The following is a 23,693-nucleotide window of genomic DNA, read 5'->3' as shown; positions in this document are numbered from 1 at the left end:
CCAAATAAGACAGGTCAGGGTGAAGAAGTGACAGCCAAAGAAAAGCTTACCACAAAACGGAGAAGTTATGACAAATCAGACTATAAGGCAAAGAGAAAGTGCAGCTTTATGGTTTCATGGACAAAAGAATTTCTGTGGCTGCAATATGATGAGCTAAATAACCAGGGCTGCACATAAGTGGTCCGCAGGTGTGCATTCGCTGTCAAAATAAAAAACACGCACAAGGGTTAGGGTTAAATTTAAAAACTGTACTTTTGAGTTAAAATATATATTTATAATTTTAATAAATGACAAATTAAAAAGGCATGAACATTTTTTTTGTATCGAAAAAATATCGAACCGTGACACCAAAATATCGAACCGAACCGAACCGTGAATTTTGTGTATCGTTGCACCCCTAATATATATGTATATAAATTTTTTTTAATGTTTTCTCTTTATTTTTACTACTTTCTACATTGTAGATACAAACTGAAGGCATCAAGTATTTGAAGCAAGATATATGGAATTATGTAGCAAAGAGATAATTAATAATAATTCTAAATATGTCTTATATTTTAGATTTCTGAAAGTAGCCCCCTTGTCAAGGTTCATTTGTGAATTTATTGCCTTCTTAATGGGGTTGGGACCATCAGTTGTGTTGTATAGAAGTCAGGTTGGTGCACAGCTGACAGCCCTATTTGACAACTGTTAGAATTCATATTATGGCGAGAACCAATCAGCTAAGTAAAGAGAAACAACAGCCCATCATTACTTTAAGAACTGAAGGTCAGTCAGTCTGGGAAATTGATAAAACCTTGAATGTGTCCCTGAGTGCAGTCACAAAAACCATCAAGCGCTACGTTAAAACTGTCTCACATGTCTCAAAGAACCTGGCACACCTGTTACCCTTCAGACACTTTCTTCTGAAGCGTTCTTTAGGAGCTGCCCGACAGACGACTAGTGTCGGAGTATCGACTTTTCTGGAGTGCCTGTAAATCTGCCAGCCTGCCTACTGGAGCCTGTGGATTATTTTCGCTGGTGACTGTACCGAGTTTTGTTTCCTCACCAGGATTTTCGTCTGTCTGTTTCTCCCGGTCGCCTCGTTTGGTTTGTTTCCCTTCTGGAGGTTTTTGGCAAACAGTACCAAGTAAGCTCTCCAACTCTCGGTAAAGTCTCTTTTATGCTTTTCTCAGTTTCGGGCAAGACCCTCCTAATTCTCCTGTTCCACTCAGATCGAGTGCGCTACCGGTGTGCGTCTCCTCACCTGCACATCCCGGCTCCACATTCACATTTTATTGTATATACAGTGACCCTGAAAATTCATCCCCTTCACTGTAAACAAATTGTTTCAACTCTGTGCCTCTGTGCGTTCTGCTCTCTGAGTCCACCGGTATTTTTCATGACACTGGAGGATACATTCATTCAAGTCAGCCTCAGAAATAACAAGTTAACAGCATGCCTACCACAGCATGCTGCAGCAACATGTCATCCCATCAGGTTTGCATTTAGTTTATTTTTCAACAGCACAATGAGTCCAAACACACCTCCAGGCTGTGTAAGACCTATTTGAGAGTGATGGAGTGCTGACCAGATGATCTGGCCTCCACAGTCACCTGACCTAAACCCAATGGAGATGGTTTGTGATAAGATGGAGCTCAGAGTGAAGGCAAAAGGACCAACAAGTGCTCAGCATCTCTGGGAACTCCTTCAAGACTGTTGGAAACCATTTCAGGTGACGACCTCATGAAGCTCAGAGAGAGAGCCAAGAGTGAGCAAAGCAGGAATCAAAGCAAAGGGTGGATGTTTAGAAGAATCTAAAATATCAAACATGTTTTGAGATATTTCACACTTTTTTGTTTACTACATAATTCCACATGTGTTCATTCATAGTGTCGATGCCTTCAATGAGAATCTACAATGGAAATAGTCATGAAAATAAAGACAAATCACTAAATGAGAAGGTGTGCCCAAACTTTTCGATGATAGTGTATATTGTACATTATTAGATGTGCACAATAAGGCTTGTAAGACAGCTCAAACTCATCCTGTCTATCTGCCTATTAATGGGCTATTACTACATGCCTTCAGGACACGATTTACAACCTGAATAGGTGATAAAGCGATAGATCTTTCAGCCCAATTCTACTTTTTCTACATAATCCATCATACAAAATGTAATCAAATGGAAAAGTCTCTTTTTAAAACTTGTTTTATTAGTTTTAATCTTTTAACTTTATGCATCAAGCAAAAATTTAATTATATGCAACATTCTCTGACTGGAAGAAATTAGTTTAACATTTAAACCTATTTTCTGCACATTCCAGCACATAAAATAATGTTTTTTTGTGTTTACACTCAGTCTCTCAAATAGATGCAAGTAAAACGCAGCAGAAAATAAATAAAGTCAAAGACTCAGCGGTCCTGTTGCTCTATTTTCACCTGTAAAGCAGGAGTGGGGTAGGCGGAGGTTTACCCTGGTGCAGGTGTGCCGCGGTCAGTGGAAGAATCCGCGAGTTTCTCTGTGAATTTCCCATTACGTGGTAGCTACTCGGTGCTTGTTGGAAGTTTAGGGGGTTTTTTCGCTGTAAAAAGAAGTTTTCTTCCCACGCACAGCGGACACTAATGTTTTTGTCACTTTTTATGGAATCAAACTCAAAGTAAGGTCAGTACTTCCACGCTTTAAACGCTGCACGCTCATACTCTCTCTGCACTCGATATGTGATCCACTGTTGATCTGCACACCGCTGTTGTCACCAACGTCGCACTCGCTTACGTCACTGTCGTGAGACACTCGCAAAAAAAATCACGGTTTTAGTAACGCAGTAACGCAGCGTTCCTACGGGAAAGTAACGGTAATCTAATTACCGTTTTTGCAACAGTAATCCCTGACTTTACTCGTTGCCTGAAAAAAGTAATCAGATTACAGTAACGCGTTACTGCCCATCTCTGGTGGTAGATACTATATAGTTCCTTCTGTGTGATTTTTTATGTTAGGTTTGTTTTTTGGTGGTCTGGGAGCTGACACGGTCTCTCAGAGGATGGGGTTTTATGGACATAACAAGAGAAGCTGCAAAGAGGTGTGTAAGACTCGAACTCCTGGTCCCAACTGTGGATAGTCACGTTTTAATAAATTTGATCAGATTTATAGAAACGAGAGCTGCTCAGTCCAATGTTGTATTGATGCTCTACCTTCAGCTGCACCGACTACAGGGCCCTTGCTAGCTGTAGGTTTTTCATAGGTGTGAAGCTGACTCTCCAATTCTGTGATCCTTGCCTCTAGAACTGTAAACAGGTTACATTCATTACAAATATAGTTATTACTAAATGAGGCTGAGGAGTAACTAAACATCTGACACAATGTCAAGGGACCGCTGAAGAGGCTAATGCTGCAAGTAAGTCGGCTACAAGCTAAGCTAGCGAGTCTCTAGCATCACAGTGACTCACTACTGTGAATGTAATTAGCAGGTAAGAAACACAACTAAACAAGTTCATCTGACCAATGAAACCGGGAGAGAACTTTGAATCCAAAGAGCATCTTCAAGCACAAGATAAATCCCAACATTTGTAAAGATAAGCTGCTTCAACAGACGTCATTGCAGCTTTTACGTGTCGCCAGGTATTAGACCCCTAAGTTCCAGGAAAGCTCTGAATGCTGTGAAGTTGTACTGGATACACCTCTGCCCCAAATTGGGGGTAGTTCCTCTGGACTGGCAGATGTGGAGATGGTCTCTCTTAGATATGAAATGCTTGCTCTAACTTCAGCAGATCATACTCAGTCTTCCTATGAAGGCCTATGCCCTTCATAGGGGAGAATGTGTCCCTTTGTCAAAACTCAGTTCAGAAGGAGCAACTTCTGTCTAGTCCTGGGACACTTGCACAACTGGTCTGTACGTGCTCTGTGGTCTTGGTGCAGACTCATAATCATGTTGCTGGAATGTTCTGTGGTTAGTTTGGGAGCATAGATTATAAATCCTGTTGCTTCAGACTATTTGGTCCCTGTACAGCTGTAACATCAGCATGGTTGCTTTGCTAGAGTCAGACTCTTTCCCTGTGAATGCCAAGGTTGTATTTTGTCGCCAATTCTGTTCATAATTTTAATGGAGAATATAATAGAGAGCAGCCAAGAATGAGGAGATTTCTGTTTCTGTGGCTTCAGGATCTTACTTTTCTTTGCAAATGATGTGGTCCTGCTGGTCTTATCATTTGGTGACCTTCAGCTTATCTGCAGCCAAATTCAGTGCAGGGAGATGGGAATTAACACCTCTGTTTTTGAGGCAAAGATTCTTAGCAAGCAGTGGGTGGAGAACACGCTCAGGTAGGGGATGGGTTGTTGTATCTCATGGAATTACACATGAGTGGAGGAAGTGTGGAGATGGAGAGACTGAATGGTGCACAGAGTGCTGAGCATGAAGCCAAATGAGATTGGAGAGCTGGAAATGAGCCTCCACCAATGGGTGCACATACCATACATACCTTTATAATGCTTTGGCAGGTGGACAGTGGCAGTCCCACCAAACTGGTTCCATTGATTGACATGATCTGGTCTCCTATGTTCAGTCTGCCAGACCTCTCAGCTGGCCCAGCATGCATCATGTTGGCAATAATGACTGTAGGTAGGATGGAGCCCCATCCACTCTCCACGATGACCACGCCCAGAATCTCCCCCTTAGCTTTCTCTACAAACACCTGTGGTCACAGCAGGCAGTCGACAGGCAGAGAGAAACAAAAACAAATCATTTTAAATTACGTTTCATTGGAATTCATTTGTCTGAACTATCATGAAAAAAGGATGCCATATTAATTTGTCATTCTAATCTCTACTACATATTCAGCAGTACAGACGTGATTATGCCAACCTGTGGATGGAAAGCAGAATAAAAAATACTGTTATGAAACCAGAAATGTTTGAAAATACATGCAGCCCTCTCACATTTTTGCAGTTCTCAGATTTGGAGAAGTGCACGAGGTCATCATTGTACATGTCCTGAGTGTTCAGCAGGTCACTGTATTCCTTTTGGCTGAGGTCCTCAGGGTTAATGCCATTGGCCCGTAAGAATTCTTGATAGGCCACACTAAAGGCCTGTCCAATCGACTGGGCAATTAACTGGGCCTAGAGGACATGGCAGAGTTAGAAGATATTGGAAAAAAAGTTTTCAAAGACAGAAGTATGTTGTTGGACTCACATCCTCAGACTCAAACACATGGCAGATCATCTTATACTGGCGCTTGCTGTCTTGACTTGGCTCTGAGGTTTCCACGTTCTCCTCAGAATCAGTGCGAGGCATCCTGCGCCGGGCCATCAGAACCACTATGTTGCCAATGTCAGCAATGTAGGAGATAGTCCGCAAAGGGTGGTCCATCATAGTTTCCTTAAAGGCATAGAAACATTTACAGCCCTCCTCATGTGTACAAGACGCAGATTTTCTGCATTTGTTGTAAGTACTTTAGAATCTAACAATATATGTTATTGCATTTAAACCCCATAAACAGTGGGTGTAGGAAAGTGAGGTAACGTTTGCAAACCATATAAAAATGATAGATAAACGATATACATGAGCTTCTTGCTTTGTCCACTGTTATGCATCACAGTAATATGAGGCGCCAAACATGTCAACTGTTGCAAAACAACCACATCTTTGATTCATCTGTTCAGAGAACATTATTACCAATGATCTAACATACGGACCATTAATCTGATGTTAACACAGATGTTACCACAACACTACACAAACTGCAGAATATGCAAAAAATTAAACGGTAATATAGATGAAAGGGAAACGTGTGCCTGCAGTGTGAGTGGGTACCTGAGAGTCAGCGTTGAGCACTTTTATTCTCTGGGTAGAGATGAAAAGATCCACCTCTGTGAGAGGCTGAGGCTCACCCTCAGGTTCCTGCACAAACACAGTCAGAAAGCAGCATTAGACACGGTGACATGTCTCAAAACCAGTACAGCACACGCGATTAGGCAAACATGACCAAACAGCTAAAGTGGTCAGTAAAAGCAGAGAAGTGCACTGCCTTAAGTTCTGGGTTTAAACTGGTCACAAACCGGCTGTGTGCAGGCAGGAATAGGACCCAAACACTAACTCACAGAAGAAAACGTGAACGCAAAGTAACACAGCTTTATTGCTGAATGCAAACCAATACAAAACTAAACCGGGAAATTCTAACAATAATACGGTCCAGGAAACACGGAGAGCCACGAGGGACACGGAGCAACACGTGACTGAGGGAGACGCTGACATAAATACACAGATAACGAGGGACGTGGGAGCACACGGGCAACACAGCTGACACGAATAATCATAACAAGACAGGGGAAGCCAGACTGAACAGAGTGAACATGAAAACACGGGACCTTCACAATAAAAAAGGACACATGATGCAGGAGTGGCAGACGCGAGGGAACGCGAGGGAGCCTAAATGCACAAAGGTTAACACAGAATAAACTCAGGATACCACTAAGAATAATGGACCATAACACAACAGAAACACAAGGGACTCAAAACGCTTCAAAAGGACCCCGAACCATGACAAAACTGAGCAATCATTAATATTTATTAATCGTTTTAGTTTCACGACACAAATTAGGTTCCTGCACTTGCCAAATCTCACTGATTTTATTACATGAAATTAATAAATAAGCCTGTGCACATCCTGCAGTATAATTAAACTCCACAAACTACAAACTACAACAAATCACATGAGTTATTTTGTCCCATCTAAGAAAAAACGAGGGCATATACTGTGCTGCCAAAAATATTTGCCCCTTCATGATTTTTTGGTTTTTGAATATTATTTGTTTTATTTATGTTTTATCGATAAAATGTTAATTTTAACCAGTGATAAACAACATAAATGCAAAATGCAGTTTTTAAATGATGTTTCCTTTAAGATCATGAAGTAATCCAGGTCTGGTCCTATGTGGAAAAGTCATTTTCCCTTAAATCTAATAACTGTTGTTCCACCCACAGCAGCAAGAACTGCAATCAAGCATTTACAGCATGTCTTTTGTATCACGCAAAGATTGGCCCAGCCTTCTTTGCATCTTTATTTGGTTTCTGAGCATGAAAAGCCTGTTTAAAGTCAGACCAAAGCATCTCTTCTTCTTGGTGTATTTTGGTTCATTGTCTTGTGATTGTTGCTCCACCTGAGCTCACAAACTCTTGGCTGGACATTTTCATTCTGTTAACAGGGCAGAATTCATGGTTCCATCAATTACTGCAAGTCATCCGGGTCCTAAAGCAGCAAAGAATCCAGAGGCTTTCACACCAACAATGCCTGCAGTTTGCAGTGGTTTCTTCTTGAAATTCTCCCATGAATATCACGGCGCACAGTCTCATGCTGTTGAATGTTGTTTTGGGTTTTTGTGCCCTCCTGCATGATGTGCTCATGGAGTTTTTTTCTATTTGTGGATGATGAACTGTTGTTTGCTGGAGTTACTACATTTTTATTCCTATCCTTAATCCTCCTGCTGCACATCATTTGGACCTAAATCTTTCTGTCAAGCCAACTGACACAAGTCATTTTTGAGTGAGTGAATCTAATCAGCATCATCAACTTAAATTAAACTGATGTTCTCAAGCAAGTTGATACTTCATGTTGCCCTCCACACCGTCTAGTCTCACATTCATGATAAGCCTTTTCTAGTGCTTTTGCCTCCTTTGTCTTTATTCTAGACTCTAACTACGCCTGACTATTCATCTTTGTCAGCCTCGTCCTCTAAATACTTTCCAGTACTTCCTCCTTCCACCACCAAGTCTCGCCTTCTTTGCTACCTTTACTCATCTACTTAATGTCTAAGTTCATTTGTTATTTGCTATTTTAATGAACAATAAAAAGAATCATAAAAGCACTTCTAAAAGAACAATGAATCCATTAACAGACAGTAAAAAATAGAAAGTGGACTTGCAGAAATAAAGCTAAACACTTCTTTGCAAGACACAGAAGGTTCTGAACTCTGAAGAGAAAACGGAAATCAAGAGGTGAACCTTCTGTGAAGATACAGTGGTTTTCAGACATGTTGAAATTCAAGGAAAAAACAGTTCGAGACGTCAAATATTTGTCCAAAAAAAAGAAAAAGTGCTTTGGGTGTTTTTAACCAGGACATCAGTCAAAAAGCTGCAAAAGAAGAAGTCTTTGTGAAACATGTTTAGGAAAACACCCAAAGTTTTACAGGAAGATCACAAAAAGGAAGAGAGAGAGTGCAGTGACGAGCATGGGGAGAGTGTAAAAACTCAAAAAACGCTGAGTCAACGGAAGGAACAAATGAAGCTACATCAAACAGATCAGTGCATGGACACCATGTACTCCTCTACAGTTGTCCCAGTATGGGTATCTACATCAAGTGACCCAGAGAATGAAATCCTCGTGTATGCACTACATGATGACCAAAGCGTTACCACATTCATCATGCGAGAGGCATCTGGGAACAAAACGAGAGCCAGTGGAGTTAAAGCTCTCCACACTTTCATCCAGAAACACGATCATCCCAAGTCAGAGCTGAGCTGCACTGCAGGTGAGAGGTTTCTGCTCGTCAAAGGTTTCTCTCCCTGTAACCTACTCAGTGCAGTTCATTCCTGCCAAAGTCGCATTCCTACACCTCTGGGAAACAGTGGTCTCGACTATGCATCCATCGGAGTGTGAATGTTAGCCAAGCAGCACTGAAGTATAGAAGAAAGTGCTTGTATGAATGGGTGTGAATGAGGCATGAGGCAATACTGTTGCTGTCTAATGTTAAGTACATTCAATATATGCTCCGTTCAGGACAAAGACTGGGACCAAATGTTAAATTATAATGTTTCTAATTCAACATTATGCAGGTCATCTATTGTGCAACCTGCAGTCAGGTTGTTGATTCCTAAAAAGAGACACAGAGCACATACCACAGATCATAGTTGTGGCCACGTGCTCTTTAGCTGCCATGATGCCAGGTCTCTCTCTGGATAAATAATAACTAACTAATAACAGGGCTTACAAGGCCAAACCCCACAAACCCCAAACGTGTCAGAAGATTCAGACTGTTACCTGCATCGAACACATGGATTTCTTACATGACAAAAACTTTTCTATTTTACCAAGAATGAGATTTTCCAGGTTACATAGACAGTCCAACGTGTCCAATGTCCAACATGTCTTATGCAACGTTGGCATTTAGGTTCAGCAAAACGATAATTCATCAGAATGACATTTTAAAAGTATCAAAGGACAACGATAATCATATAGACACTGAACAGGACAGAGAGTAAAACACATGAAAAGCTGCACTCAGCAGTGATAAGGATAAGACAGACATGTAGGTACTGCACCTTCTTCTTGTTCTGGGCCAATTTCTGAGCCATCTGCCAAGCATGGAATAAAGCACACAGGACAATCACGGGTTAGGTCAATATACAGTAAAACATGGATTTGTGTATTAAATAACTGTCAATGGTGCGCCAAAAGGCTAATGCTCCAGCCTTTCAACAACCTCTATATATATACAGAATATTAATGATTAACAAACAAGGCTTGTCTAAGTCACCCAGGCTTGTAAGCAGCACAGTAAAATTGATTTATTGCAGTCGGTTCCCTAGATTTCCCAATGCATGCTAACCATGTGCAATGGAAAATATCCATATGGAGATTTTACTGTTTATTTGTGGATAATGAATTGGATGCATAATATTTATTCCCTGTATATAGTAAACAGTGTTGGGGAGTAACGGAATACATGTACCGCCGTTACGTATTTAAAATACAAAATATGAGTAACTGTATTCCGTTACAGTTACCGTTTAAAAAGGTGGTATTCAGAATACAGTTACTTTGTTGAAATAAATGGATTACACTGCGGTACTTTCCTGTTTCATTTTGTCGCGGGTCAGGACTGTTTGGGTTTGGTTTGACAGCTACGGTCTGTTGTTCCAGGCGGCAGCGTTACGGTTGCCATGGTTACAGGGCGACGCTCTCTCTCTCTCTGCGACTGTGTGTTTCCTGGGTGAGAGAGCGCCTTTTCGTTGTTGTTGTTGTGCTAAGCTAACAGGCAGAATGCTACAAGCATAGCTCTAAAGAATGTAGCATCATGGGCAGTGTAGTCCGTGCTGCAGGGAGAATGGACTGCCATACACGTTATGGGTCTGTGAGCGCGAGGAGGGAGAAAAAGGGGAGCGGAAAGGTACGAGTTGTCATCGAGGAAAAACGGGAGCTGGAAGCATGTAAATATAATAATAACCACTGCAGCCAAGAAGAGTGCCTGACGAGCCCAGCTGTAAGTAAACTGTTAAGACTCGACTGTACACCGTGTTCGTGTTTTCCTCCAAAAACAATAAGTTCCGTTGGAGCAGCCTTTCAACGCCTCTCTCTGTCTCTCGCAAGAAAAGTTGACCCACTGTAGAATAAGGAGGGGATGTTTTTCTCATTATCATTTAATATTTTAATATGTCATTATTAGTTCCTTAGAAGTATATAACCAGCTTTGCATTAAGCATAAATTGAAGTTCTTGATCTTATATTATTCTTTGCATTACAGTGATGGTGATAACTTTAATTTGATCTTTCTTACAGGTATCAGAATAATAACATGATTTTCCATTGCAGATGTAACCATGATCATTCCATACACATTGCAGTTTGTTGCTCATTCTAGAGTTGTGCTCAAGGTAATTAAAGGTTAAAAGCTACAGCCAGCGCGAGTCTGGCTGATCTATGGAGGGCAAAGGCTTTGAGCTTGGAAGGCCGCACGCGCTTACACAGCACTTATAAGATGTCATTCTTGGTGATTTTGTGCTTAGTCATGCTTTAATATGTTTTAAGTAGAAGTAGCTGATCCAGCAATATCCATTTAATATTATATACTTGATTTAGAGCAATACACACTGATGGTCTTAATAAATGAAAGAGTCCTTGTAGTTGCCATGTTGTGTCTCAGCAGGGTACAGACGGTTCCAGGAGAAGGGGGGCAGTTAGCGTCTGCCCTCGGGAAGGAGACAATGTTATTCTTTGTGTTAAATAAAATTGTCAACATTGATTGTATTACACCTGTCACTACGCATGAGGGGGCGTTTTAATACCCTGATTTCATAAAACTATGGAGATGTGTTTTTTGAGATGAGATCTGAGACTGTCTGCATACAGTGTCCATCTCCCACGTGTGTGATCATTAAATCATCGTTTGACTCAACCCGACCGGACCAGTGTTGTTATTGTGGGTTTTTCCTCTGGTGTCCATCTCCAATATTTTTGAACCATAACATTTTGGGGGCTCGTCCTGTGGTATTGGGGTGGACGTGCGAGGTGTGGACGGTCTGAGGTTGTCGAGCGGACAGGCACGGACCAGGGATCTGATGTGAGTGAGCTCCGCGGGTGCTTCTAAAGGTAAGGCACTGCCTGTTGAGTTGATTCCCAAATTGTGCCAAATTGGGCTGCATTAAATTAAAAGTTTGCTCACTGACGTTGCTGGTGGGTGTCTGTTTTGATTTTGATGAGAATCACCGTGTGTTATGCAGTTAAAGTTGTTTAAGAGTATTTAATGAAGTTGAAGAAATATGAAAGTAATAATGTTGGGTTTGAGTCCCTGGATATTGAGCTGAAGGCTCAGGTAGTTTGGTAGGGAAATTAGGACAGAAACTGTTCCAGAAGTAACAGATACTGTTTAATAGTTTTACAAATTAGGACAGAAACTGTTCCAGAAGTAACAGAGACTGTTTAATTGGTCGTAAAAAAGTTATCTTTCTTCGGTAGGACCCGTTATGGTAAAATTTTACAAAATCGGTTAGGTTAAAATTATTATAGGACGGCAGCCCAGAAGTCTGCTAAGAAGCACATAGCCCGGGGGTTACGCCCCCTCCTGGCCGTGGACGCGCGGTCTTGACCTGTCGGCGAACAGGGGTAGTTCAGTTTTGGTTTAACTGTGGGGTACAGGGCATCCCGAAATAAGCTAGGAGTTACCGAGACTCCTCATCGTTTAAAACGGTGTCATGTGCTTGTTTGGACAAAGTTAAATTGAGTTAGGGATTTAGAAGTTAGGTCAGAAACTGTTCCCAGAAGTAACAGATACTGTTTGATTGATTACAAAAAAGTGAAACTTTCTTCGGTTGGACCCGTTAATTTAAATTTGTCGAAATTTGTTAGGTGCTGAATTTGTCATGTCTGTCAGTGGTTGTAAATATAAGACGTCTTTGTGATATAAAATAGAGTTTTGTCTGAGCTTTGTGTGACCCTGCGTGTGATGAGAGCGCAGCTGCAGCGCTGAGAGCTATTTTTAGACGGTGTGAACATCCAAATGAGTGTGTGGCGGGGAGGAGAACAGAGCTTTTCACTTCCTGCCCAGAGTGTGTGTGAGCCTTAGAAGCAGAAGGCCTTTTATTGCTGAAAGCCTGTAAAGAAGCTGCTGGTTTTGATGTTATAACAATGTAAATAGTTTTTGATTTAAAAAGAGTGGTTTAAATAATTTTCAGACACACCTTGCAAATGTGCTTATAATGAGTTGGCACTCGGCCTTTGAAGGTCAGAAGCTTCGTTCGGCGTGACTGTCCGGATTGATAAAGTGTAGTAAATGCTTTGAGTGCAGAGGGTTAAATGCAAACAAGCTTACAAACACATAGGCTATGATCAGAATAGGTCCCTAGAAGGTTTTTGAATGTTTTAAACCAAGTGGGAATCACTAGAAGGTTATTTGTTAATCACAGTTGATTTATGTAATGTAAAAATCATTTAAGACTGAGTAACTTCAGTTTTTGAGGAGCATAAGAGAGTGTTCCTAGATCAGAGTAAGCTGCTGTAAGTCAATTGAAAACAATTTAATTAAATCTTAAATATTTTATACTGATAACACAACTGATTTTAAGTCATATCTTTAAATAAGTAAAGTTTATGAAGTTTTCTGAGCTGCCATGACACAGAGAAAGTGGAGTGTTTCACCCTGAAAGGATGAAATGATGCTCTGCCTTTGTTGTCAAGTTCAAACATAGGCCTTAAATAAATATGAGCCACTGATAAGCGTGACATAATTAATAATCTCAAACAATAAAGCACATTGGGTGAGTGACCCAGATAACAATAATTTATGAGCACGCAATAAAGTGGACCTGTTAGAACCCCTTTGACATTTGTCCCTTCAACAATAAATGATTATATTGTGTCCCATGCACTAAACAGTCCCATTTAATACTGTTAAATCGTTGTTTAAATAGAATAAGCAAACATGCCTGTGCTTTATTTTGCAACCTGTAACATACAAATAGCAGAGGAAGACGGTCAATTGGAGGTGACCTGTAAATGTCACATAGTGACTGAGGAAGGTGTTTCACCTTATGAGATGACAGTGTGGTCCGTGATTGAGCTGCATGAGCTAAATGCCTATATACAACGTTGCCTATTTTTATTTCAAGGCTTAAAGGAGATGACTGAGCATGAAAATGATCCAAATTGGGAGCCCACAGAGGCCGCCCACTTTGCTCAGGCTATGATAGAGTCGGTACTAGACGGTTTTGATTTTGATATGCTTGCTTGGGAAATAATATAATTATCTGTGGAGATGTCTCCAAGCGATTAGTAGATTTAAAGGAGACAAATGTGTGCTTGAGAGTGCGTGGTTGAAATTGTGTGTGTGGGTGTGCGTTTGAAAGGCTTTGAAACATAGATTTGATTTGAATAAAGCTAATCACAGTACTATGGTTTGGCATTGAAGTAGAGCGAGCTATACAGCTAATTATTGAGGAGTTTGGAATTAATTGGTCCATTGCTCCCTCGCTCGGTAAACAACACAGTGAATTTGTTAGTTTGTGAGCAAACATGATATTGCTTTGGAGCAATTTTCTGTGAAAAATTTAAGGCTGTGTGAATGCATTTGAGCTGTGTTATTGTTTTGTGCCCCAAAGTTAACATGCAGTGTGTATGAGTTTATAACATTTATGTTACAGAGTGAAAAGTAGTTATTAAAAGTGAATAATGAAAGAGGCTTGGTTAAGTCTTGACACACTGCGTTGGCTGTGTGTCTTACCAAGCAGATCACAAGGAGACAGTGACCCTGGGAGGAGCGAAAGTATTTCTGAAAGCTAACAGGCAGACATTGCGGAGTGATCCAGAAGGAGGAGCCGTAAAACGTCACAAAAAAGGGAGGTAAGCTTGTGTTCTAGGATAATGGCTGACGGCCCGAACACGACACCTACTGGGCACAGAGGCTATAAGCCTCTAAAGGAGCAGCAGCAACAATTAAAAAAAGCTATTCGTTTAGCTTCCCCTGGATCAACAAAGTTAGCTGAGAAGGAAGCCAAAGCAATGGAAGCTGAGCTAAACAAGCTTATTGCTTCCCAACAGAGAGGGCTGGATGACAAAATAGCCCTAAGTCTTGTGCTCAAAATAGAAGGAGAGAGATGTGAGCAGCAATTGCAACAACTGCAAGCCGAGGCAGAGAAACGTTCAATCAACTGGAAGATTAAACAACAAATCAAGAAACTACAGCAAACTCATGCAAAGTGTTGCAAGTGGATGTTCTTGTGGAATGGAGCATCTTCCTGGATGGAGGAGGATGACACACCTGAAACAGAAGATATGGAAAGCATAATGGAGGCTTTGAAACAACTGAAAGACCAAAATAAGAAGCTGGAAGACCAAATGAAGAACTGGATTCCAAAACCAGGAGATGCTAACAAGTATCACACAGCAGAGATTCTTCCTTGGGCCACATTAACTTCTGATGCCGTAGGACGACAATATGTCATGCCTGTAATGACCCTCAGAGGAGGACAAGTTCAAGGCCCCGATGGACAGACGGCAGTGGTTGTGGGAGGAGTAGCTGATGTTGAATACACCAGAGCACCACGGGTGTTTCATAATGAAGGGCCTATGACAGTTAAATGTCAGTCCCTGAATGGGGAAGGGAAAGAGATAACATCAGCCGCAGAGGAAGGCTTGCCTTTGCCTTCTTGTTCACATGAGGGAGGAGACAGGCCAAAAGCCGAAGCATCAAGAGAGAGCCTGCCAGACCAGACTGGAGAAGCGGATTGGACCCCAACAAACGAGGAAATGATTTCACCGGTGGAAAGGATGGCACAACCGGCTTTCATCGGACTGCCAACACCAGCAAGAGAAGAGCAGGCCCAAACCAGGTCAAAACATTCCAAAGCAATGGCCAAGTCAGACACATGGGCAGGAGAAGTATTCGGACGAATGCTTGAAGCCCCGCAAGGGCTATTGGAAGTATTAAATACACTGAAGATCGTAAAGGACAAAATGACCAAAAGCATGGCAGAAGAGGAGAGCGACAATGACTCATCTACCACAGAGGAGGAAGAAGATGATGAAGATAACGACAGAGGAGGAGTCGCGTCAGAACCAAGTATAGCCAGGAATCTTAGGTCAAGACAGGTGAAAAAAGAGCAGGGACAGAGGAGGCCTATTTTTAAGAGTTCAAAAGGCAAGGGAAAATTGGGACAGTGTAAAACTGTGACCAAAGCAGAAAAAGCTGCGGGTACTCATTATAATTTGCCTTTAGTGGCTGGTGCAAAAAATGAACCAGTGTACCGCGCATACAAAGTAAGAGATTTGGAGGCATTGGTTAAACAGCTTCCACCTATAACTGGGGGAGGAGCAAGGTGGTTGCGTGAATTAGGCAGACTAACAGAAGGAGAGGAGCTTGCGATTGGCGATTTTCGCGCCATTTCTGCGCGGTGTATGCTCGGTGGTGGGCTAGCAGATGTAGAGGCTATAGCTCGCACAACTCGCCATGCAAATGATTTGCCTTACCATGAAGTGCAATGTGCTTTGTCTGACGCAGTCCGTGAAAAGTACCCAACCCCTAATACAGGAGCCATACCTAAAATAATTTGGGACCCCCAAAACACACCTAGAGAGTTTTTAGAAAAAGCCAGAGATCAGTGGTTGTTAGAAACAGGTACCCATCCGGGTAGAGAAGGTGAACATCGGGCATGGTTTCGCTCAGCGGTGCTGGCAGGGCTGCCAATCCAGGTCACAGAAGATCTACAGAAAAACCCAGATTTTGCCGTAGCAGATTCGGTGCAGTGGGAAAGACACGTCTCACATCGTTTGCAACTGGAGCAGGACAGGGCGAACAAGCAGAAAAAAGAGTTGGAGGAGGCACAAGCGTCTCTACTCAAACTACAGTTGGTGGAGGCCAGAAACAAAGCCAGCGAAAAGAAAAAAGAGGAAAAAGAAAAAACAGAAAAAATTATGATAGTTGCGACCCAGCCTGGTCCTGGGCCTGAATGGCCAGATAGTGGCCCGGGTCCCTGCACTAATGACGGATGGCCCGCCAATGCACCAAGGCAGAACCAACCCACAGGGAATTGGGGAACCGGTGGATCGTACAGAGGGCGTGGTGGCTCAGCGGGGGGAGTACAAAGAGCTCGTGACACGGGGAATCTCAGCAGTGTGCCTTGGAATGTCTGTTGGAGGTGTGGAGCAGAGGGTCATTGGAGCAGAAATTGCCCAGAACGTCGTCAGAACAATCAAAGAAGAGGCTACCAATCCCAGGCACGTGGAGCTCCGAGAGCAAGAGATGGCTCTAGGGGAGCATATCAGGCCCCAAACCCGAGTGCAGCACCAGCCACGCAGTATCCAGTGGCTGACTGGAGGGAGGACCAGTACTGAAGGGACCCGGAGGGACCAAACAGTATGATGGTGGCAGATCCCATGCTGTTAATGACTATAGAAGGGACAGAATTGCCCTTCTTAGTAGACACTGGAGCAACATATTCAACCTTGAGAGCAGCACCAGACAGTGCTACGTTGTCCTGCCACACAGTGAACGTGGTGGGTTTTTCCGGGATCCCGACAACTCTGCCAGTGACTGACCCAGCTTTGACAAAGCTGGGCAAGCAGACTTTGAAACACAACTATGTGGTGTCATCGCAAGCGCCAGTAAATCTTATGGGCAGGGACCTGCTCGTGAAGTTGGGCGCCACAATCACATGTTCAGCAGATGGATTATCTGTGACTCTGCCAGGGGGCCAGCATTTTCCGTGCCTGGGAACAAGTTCAAAGACTCAATACCTGCTCCAAGACTGTGAAAGAGCAAAAGTCAATATCTACTGGGGGAGACTAGTGAAAGAGGATGTTCTGAGGCAATTTCAGCTGTGGAGACCCTGGATAATGAGCTTGGCAGTTTACTCCCCTCCGCGCGACCCTTACCACGTTACCCTGTTTTATGATAAAGAGAATGACGACACCTATCGTGAATTATTTCAATCTGATCTTGAAGGTCAGACGTGGAATGTGCAAACACATGACATCTACATCGGACCAGAAGGAGTAGCCGCGGCTGTGAAATTAACTGATGAACAACTGCTTTGGTACAATGTGGAAGAAAATTCAACCCCTCACATTACATTGGCGGTCCACCAAGGTCATGGTGCAGGTGATCTAGGTCCAATGGTCAGGCGAGCACTGGACGACACAGGGTGGCAAAGAACCCAAATTCCTAACTTATCTTATGCTCCAAATTGTAAAACCTATCGCATAGCTTGTGCCTGTGAGGATACAGTGATCTTGGAACATAAAGAAATTTCAAACACACATGGTGAGGAGTGTGTAGATCATCCTCACGCAGTTGCTGGACTGTCGAATCTGCCTGACAGTCTATGGTCAAAAGGGCCCACGGATGTTGGCCTAGCTAAGTGTCCTCCTGTCTTGTTCCAGCTCAAGTCACACACACCAATCAATAGACCACAGTATAAACACAAACCTGAAGCAGAGGCAGGAATTACAGAAACAATAGAAGGCCTGCTAAGGGCCGGGGTGTTAGAGCCCTCTCACTCACTGTGGAACACACCAATTCTACCAGTGGAGAAACATGGAACAGGAAAATACCGTATGGCACATGATTTGAGAGCCATTAATGAAATATTGCTCTCTACTACTGCACCGGTACCAAATCCGTACACAGCTTTATCAGCTATCACATGTGACCAAAAGTGGTTCACGTGCATTGACCTGGCAAATGCATTTTTTTTGTCTTCCTCTGCATGAGTCACTCAGAGACATTTTTTCATTCACATACAGAGGCCAACAACTCAGATACACACGTTTGCCACAAGGCTTTGCACTTTCTCCAGGCATTTTCAATCAGGTGCTTAAAGAAGCCCTGTCGTCATGTAATTTGCCTAATGATTGTACATTAATACAATATGTTGATGATCTTCTCATTGCAGCCCCGTCAGCAGCGGATTGTTCAGCGGCATCGTTCGTTGTGTTGAATAGGTTGGCGGAATGTGGCTTTAAAGTAAGTAAAGACAAGCTGCAGTTAGTTCGCCCTGAAGTGACCTTTTTGGGCCGGGTAATCGCACACAAATCAGTGGGTTTGATGAACACACACAGAGACCAAATTTTGACACACCCAAAATCGCGAACTGTGAGAGAAATGCTTTCTTTTCTTGGTTTAACAGGTTACAGCAGGCAGTTCATTCCGGATTATGCAGGAAAAACTGCCCCTTTAAGGGGCCTAATGAAGCAAGTTGGTGTTCGAAACTTTAAGGCTGAGTTACCTTGGACGCCTGAAGCTGAAGCCGCATTTATTAGGGTAAAACAGGATTTGTCAAGGGCCTCAGATTTAGCCACACCCAATTATGATGAGCCATTCTATTTAGATGTTTCTGAAACAAACTCAATTGTAAATGGAGTGTTGTTTCAGAAAAAAGGGGGGGGTAGAGAAGTGCTCATGTATGTTAGTGTGAAACTACATCCAACAGAAGCAAAGCATCCTACATGCACACAACATGCAGCAGGGGTCGCTAGAATTATCCAAAAAACAGCACATGTAGTGAGAGAACACCCACTAAAAATACTCACTACACATAGCATAGTGGCATACGTAAATTCACAAGCATTTTGTATGTCACCACGGGCACAACAGAGACTGAGCAAAGTCTTAGAGGCCCCAAATTTGACATTCACACATGAAGGAATTAACATGGCAGATTTAATGGGTGTAGGGGAACCACATGACTGCGCCAAAAGAGCACAGATCGAGGAAAAGATTAGAGAGGACCTGAAGGCCGAACCCATACCGGGAGCTGAGGACTGGTTCACCGATGGATGTTGCCACCGAGACGAAGGAGGACTGAAAGCAGGGTATGCGGTGGTCTGCAGAGTAGAAGGAGATTATCAGGTCAGAGAGTCAGGAAGGATTGAGGGAAAGCAGTCGGCCCAGAGAGCTGAAGTGATAGCCTTAGCTCGAGCTTTGAGACTAGCCAAGAACAGGAGAGTGAACATCTACACCGATTCGGCATACGCGTTTGGAGCAGCGCATGTGGAGCTGCCTCAGTGGAAAAGAGCAGGATTCAGAACAGCAACCAATGCACCTATCTCCCACATACATGAAATGGAGGAACTGGAAAAGGCCTTGGCTGACCCAGAGGAGGTGAGCATTATAAAATGCAAAGCTCACTCCCAAGGAACCAGTATGGTGGAAAAAGGAAACCAGAGAGCAGACGAAGCTGCAAAGGAGGCCGCAGGCTACAAAGGACAGAGACAAATGATACAGGTAACATCAGAAGAAGAGATACCTGTTGACCTGATTGAGGAAGTTAAACGGGCCCAGGAGGAGGCATCCCCAGAGGAAAAGGGGGTGTGGAAAAACAAAGGAGCCTGGCAGGATGGACATTTGTGGAGGGGGCCAGACGGGCGCCCCGTGCTGACAGCCAAAATGGCAGAACAGAAGGTGGATGAAGCCCACGGACTTGCCCACGTGGGGAGAGCCCAGATGGAAAGAAATTTGTGTCATTGGTGGCATCCTGAGCTGCGAGGAATGATAAGGGAGAAGGCCAGGATGTGCTTAATCTGTGGGGCACACAATCCTAAGCCAGCAGTAAAACCAGAAGTGGGTAAGTTTCGGCCCCCTGAGAGGCCGGGAGAGGAGATTGTTATTGATTTCACTGATATGATTGATTCCGGGCCGGGCGGTGTGAGATATTTGTTAGTGTGTGTTGACGCTTTGACCGGCTGGCCAGAGGCCTGGGCTACAAAAAAGGAGGATGCTAAGACTGTCATTAAGTGTTTAATCAATCATTACATTCCCCGTCATGGGTTCCCAAAAAGAATTAGATCAGATAATGGAACCCATTTTAAAAATCAAGATTTGGAAAAAGTAGAAAAAATGTTGGGCGTCCAGCATAAATTTGGAACGGTCTATCATCCTCAGTCTCAGGGGAAAGTAGAAAGAATGAACCTAAATTTGAAAAACAAATTGGCAAAAATCTGCGCGCAAACAGGGCTAAATTGGGTCGCAGCCCTGCCGGTTGCGTTGATGACCATAAGATGTTCTGTTAATCAATCCACAGGTTTTACACCATACGAGCTGCAAACCGGGAGACAGTTTCCGGCACCTTGGACGGTGGGCTCGGGTGAACGGGACAAAAAGGGGAACCGGTCCCACGCAGACTACTGGAACGAGCTAAAGGCGCTAGTGTCCAGTTTCACGAAACAGGCGGCTTGTAAAGGGCCCACAGGAGAAGGAGAGGTCCCGGACGCGAAAACAGTGTGGCTGAGAGTCATCAAACGAAAGTGGAAGGAGCCCCGCTGGACTGGTCCATATGAGGTATCGGCTCGGACGGCGACAGCGGTCCAACTGAAGGGGAAAGGCGACACCTGGTATCACTGGACGCAGTGCGCAGCTGCGCATGAGGGCTTGGTGAGGAAGGATCAATCTCAACCCGACGCAGGTGAAATTGAGCGGCAAAATAATCCCTCACACCTGTGCAACGGACCGACCGGTAGTCTACCCGGAAGGTCGAAGAAAGAAGAGCAGCCAAGGAGGAGATCGCCGCGCCAACGAAAAGGAGCGGTACCACACTGAACACCTAAAACAAGAGAGAGGCTCTGATAAAGGGCTTTGAACTTTTTACTACACCATAACATTCACATACCACCATGCCATCACAACAATTAGACACTGGTGATGAAAGAAGAGTCTCAAAAGCCATCACAATGTTTAAAATTATTTTGAGTTTGATGTTAACTATGTTGCTAATCATGGCTATTTGTTTTTTGATTTGTTTGTTGCAGACCGACCCGGGAAACCAGTCTGAGCACGGAGGCCATGCCAGTCCGGCGTTGTTTGATACACCAAGTACATCACGCGTGGTCCATAGTGATTTAAGGTTGCGGGCAAGAGCGAAGCGCGAGGTCTCTGGTAAAAAGGATGAGTGTCTCAGCACATATGGTGGTTTAGAATTAGATTATGTTATTGGCTCCACAACTTCCTTTACGTTTGATCTGTGTGATGTTGTTAATTGCAGGGACGTCGGCAGTGCTTGGAGGGGATACAATGTGTGGGTCTGTTGGGATTATTCAGTGAGTACGCACTGTGAGAGGGGAAATCGTCCATATGACAGCTGGTGCCGTAATTGGGACCAGGTAAGGGGTTACACTGGGCAAAATTGGGAACCGTTAGAATCAGGATCAGAAAACGGGCTTAAACTACAGAGGGATTTTAGCCCCTCTGGAAACGCGTTAACTTTATCATTGGGGAATTGGCATCGCAAACAATCTATGTATTTAATTTTGGGGGTGGAAATAGCGGGGGTTGATCCAAAAGGGTTAATTAAAGTTAATTTCCTAGAAAAAACTAATCGCGTACCGTCAGGTAGAGAAGACATAACAACTCGTGTGATTTCTACTCCCACCAGCTCTGTTGCATCTTTTACAGGGCAGGAGGGGAGCGGGTCATCGGAAGCTATACCAGAGGAGCACGAACCAAGGGAGAGGCGAGTAGTGTCGGTGGACTACACCACCCTGAAACCTCAGGATTTGATTGAACGCGCTACCGGGTTCAGTGACAGTAACATCTGGCTGGACTGGATAGCCCAAAATGCTAGAGAACAAAAAGTGGCTAATTGTGTAGCCTGCGCTTCAGCAAGGCCGCGTTTATTTATAGAGCCTGCACCTCTGCATCCAGAGGATCAGTGGGGCTATAATTGTATGTTGCAAATAACTAGAGGAGCTGTGAATATGGGGAACTGCACTGTGTTGTCCAGTCTATTTCCCCCTATTGGCAAGCTCACGCAAGTAGGGCCGTTTATGCCCCGGAAAGATAATTATACGTGCTTTAAGTTTACCACAGATAAAGTTAAATATCGGTTGGGGGAAATTGACCCCAGTTGGTGTTCGGTCACCCAGATTGGGAGGACCACCAACAATGTGAGTGATGCAGCCACCCTAATTGGGACTTGGGCTAGGAGCGGGCTGTATTACTATTGCGGGCACAGGACTCTACTGGTGCGTGTTCCTCTTGGGAGCGTGGGGACATGCGCGATGGTGAGACTAGGAGCGCCACTTATGCTAATCGGAAATAAGGTAAAATCAATTCCCTCACACAATACGCGCACTTTGGCAGCCAAGCGCAAAAGACACATTTTGAGAAAGAGAGGAATACAAGACACAAATGTTTATGACCCTAGAATGAATTCCCCCACCTGGATCGACTCCATTGGAGTGCCCAGGGGGGTTCCAAATGAATTTAAACTTGTTGACCAAATAGCAGCCGGGTTTGAAAATATTCCAATAATTTCTGCTTTCTTTCCAGTGACTCCAAACAAGAATGTAGATAGGATTAATTATGTTCATTACAATGTACTGAGGCTCTCTAACCTGACCAGAGACGGATTGGAGGGGCTAGCGGAGCAGGTGGGTCCGACCTCGTTAATGGGAGTGCAGAATAGAATGGCCCTTGACATGTTGTTAGCGGAAAAGGGGGGCGTGTGTGCTATGTTTGCTGACCAGTGTTGCACCTTTATTCCAAACAATACTGCTCCAGATGGGTCTGTAACCAAGGCTCTGGAGGGCCTGAAGAGCCTTTCTGTAGCTATGCATGATCACTCCGGTGTTGGTAATCCGTTAGAAGGCTGGCTGACCTCAGTGTTCGGACGGTGGAAGGGGGTCATCGCTTCGGTCATGTTTTCTTTGTCTATTGTGGTGGGTATTATGGTTATTTGTTGTTGTCTCATCCCTTGTGCCAGAAGAATGTTCAAAAGTATGTCTGTGAGGGCAGTGGACCCTGGAGTTATTACTCCAATGTCCATGATGCCAATGATGCATGTGGAGTTGAATGTGTAGGCCAAGGAGGGACACAACTGTTTGTGACCTCTGGATTCTCCAGAGGTCAACAGAGGGAATTGTAGAATAAGGAGGGGATGTTTTTCTCATTATCATTTAATATTTTAATATGTCATTATTAGTTCCTTAGAAGTATATAACCAGCTTTGCATTAAGCATAAATTGAAGTTCTTGATCTTATATTATTCTTTGCATTACAGTGATGGTGATAACTTTAATTTGATCTTTCTTACAGGTATCAGAATAATAACATGATTTTCCATTGCAGATGTAACCATGATCATTCCATACACATTGCAGTTTGTTGCTCATTCTAGAGTTGTGCTCAAGGTAATTAAAGGTTAAAAGCTACAGCCAGCGCGAGTCTGGCTGATCTATGGAGGGCAAAGGCTTTGAGCTTGGAAGGCCGCACGCGCTTACACAGCACTTATAAGATGTCATTCTTGGTGATTTTGTGCTTAGTCATGCTTTAATATGTTTTAAGTAGAAGTAGCTGATCCAGCAATATCCATTTAATATTATATACTTGATTTAGAGCAATACACACTGATGGTCTTAATAAATGAAAGAGTCCTTGTAGTTGCCATGTTGTGTCTCAGCAGGGTACAGACGGTTCCAGGAGAAGGGGGGCAGTTAGCGTCTGCCCTCGGGAAGGAGACAAT

General features: G+C 43.5%; 1 protein-coding gene across 4 annotated transcripts in view; it reads right to left on the bottom strand.

Annotated features, from left to right (window-relative positions):
- apba1a (amyloid beta (A4) precursor protein-binding, family A, member 1a) overlaps positions 1-23,693 on the bottom strand; it is a 230,211-nt gene that overhangs the window by 16,041 nt on the left and 190,477 nt on the right. For 3 of the 4 annotated variants that reach the window (XM_080894921.1, XM_080894922.1, XM_080894920.1), the window contains exons 7-11: positions 9,291-9,323; positions 5,787-5,873; positions 5,166-5,351; positions 4,913-5,092; positions 4,456-4,668 (exon numbers count right to left, since the gene is read on the bottom strand). In XM_080894921.1, the coding sequence (XP_080751047.1) occupies positions 4,456-4,668; positions 4,913-5,092; positions 5,166-5,351; positions 5,787-5,873; positions 9,291-9,323 (699 nt within the window). The remainder of the gene's footprint in view (positions 1-4,455; positions 4,669-4,912; positions 5,093-5,165; positions 5,352-5,786; positions 5,874-9,290; positions 9,324-23,693) is intronic. The other variant, XM_080894923.1, reaches the window with a different exon arrangement.

The sequence above is a fragment of the Rhamphochromis sp. 'chilingali' genome, assembly GCF_963969265.1.
Source record: "Rhamphochromis sp. 'chilingali' genome assembly, chromosome: 10".
NCBI lineage: Eukaryota > Metazoa > Chordata > Actinopteri > Cichliformes > Cichlidae > Rhamphochromis > Rhamphochromis sp. 'chilingali'.
This window is presented reverse-complemented; position numbering and strand designations above follow the sequence as displayed.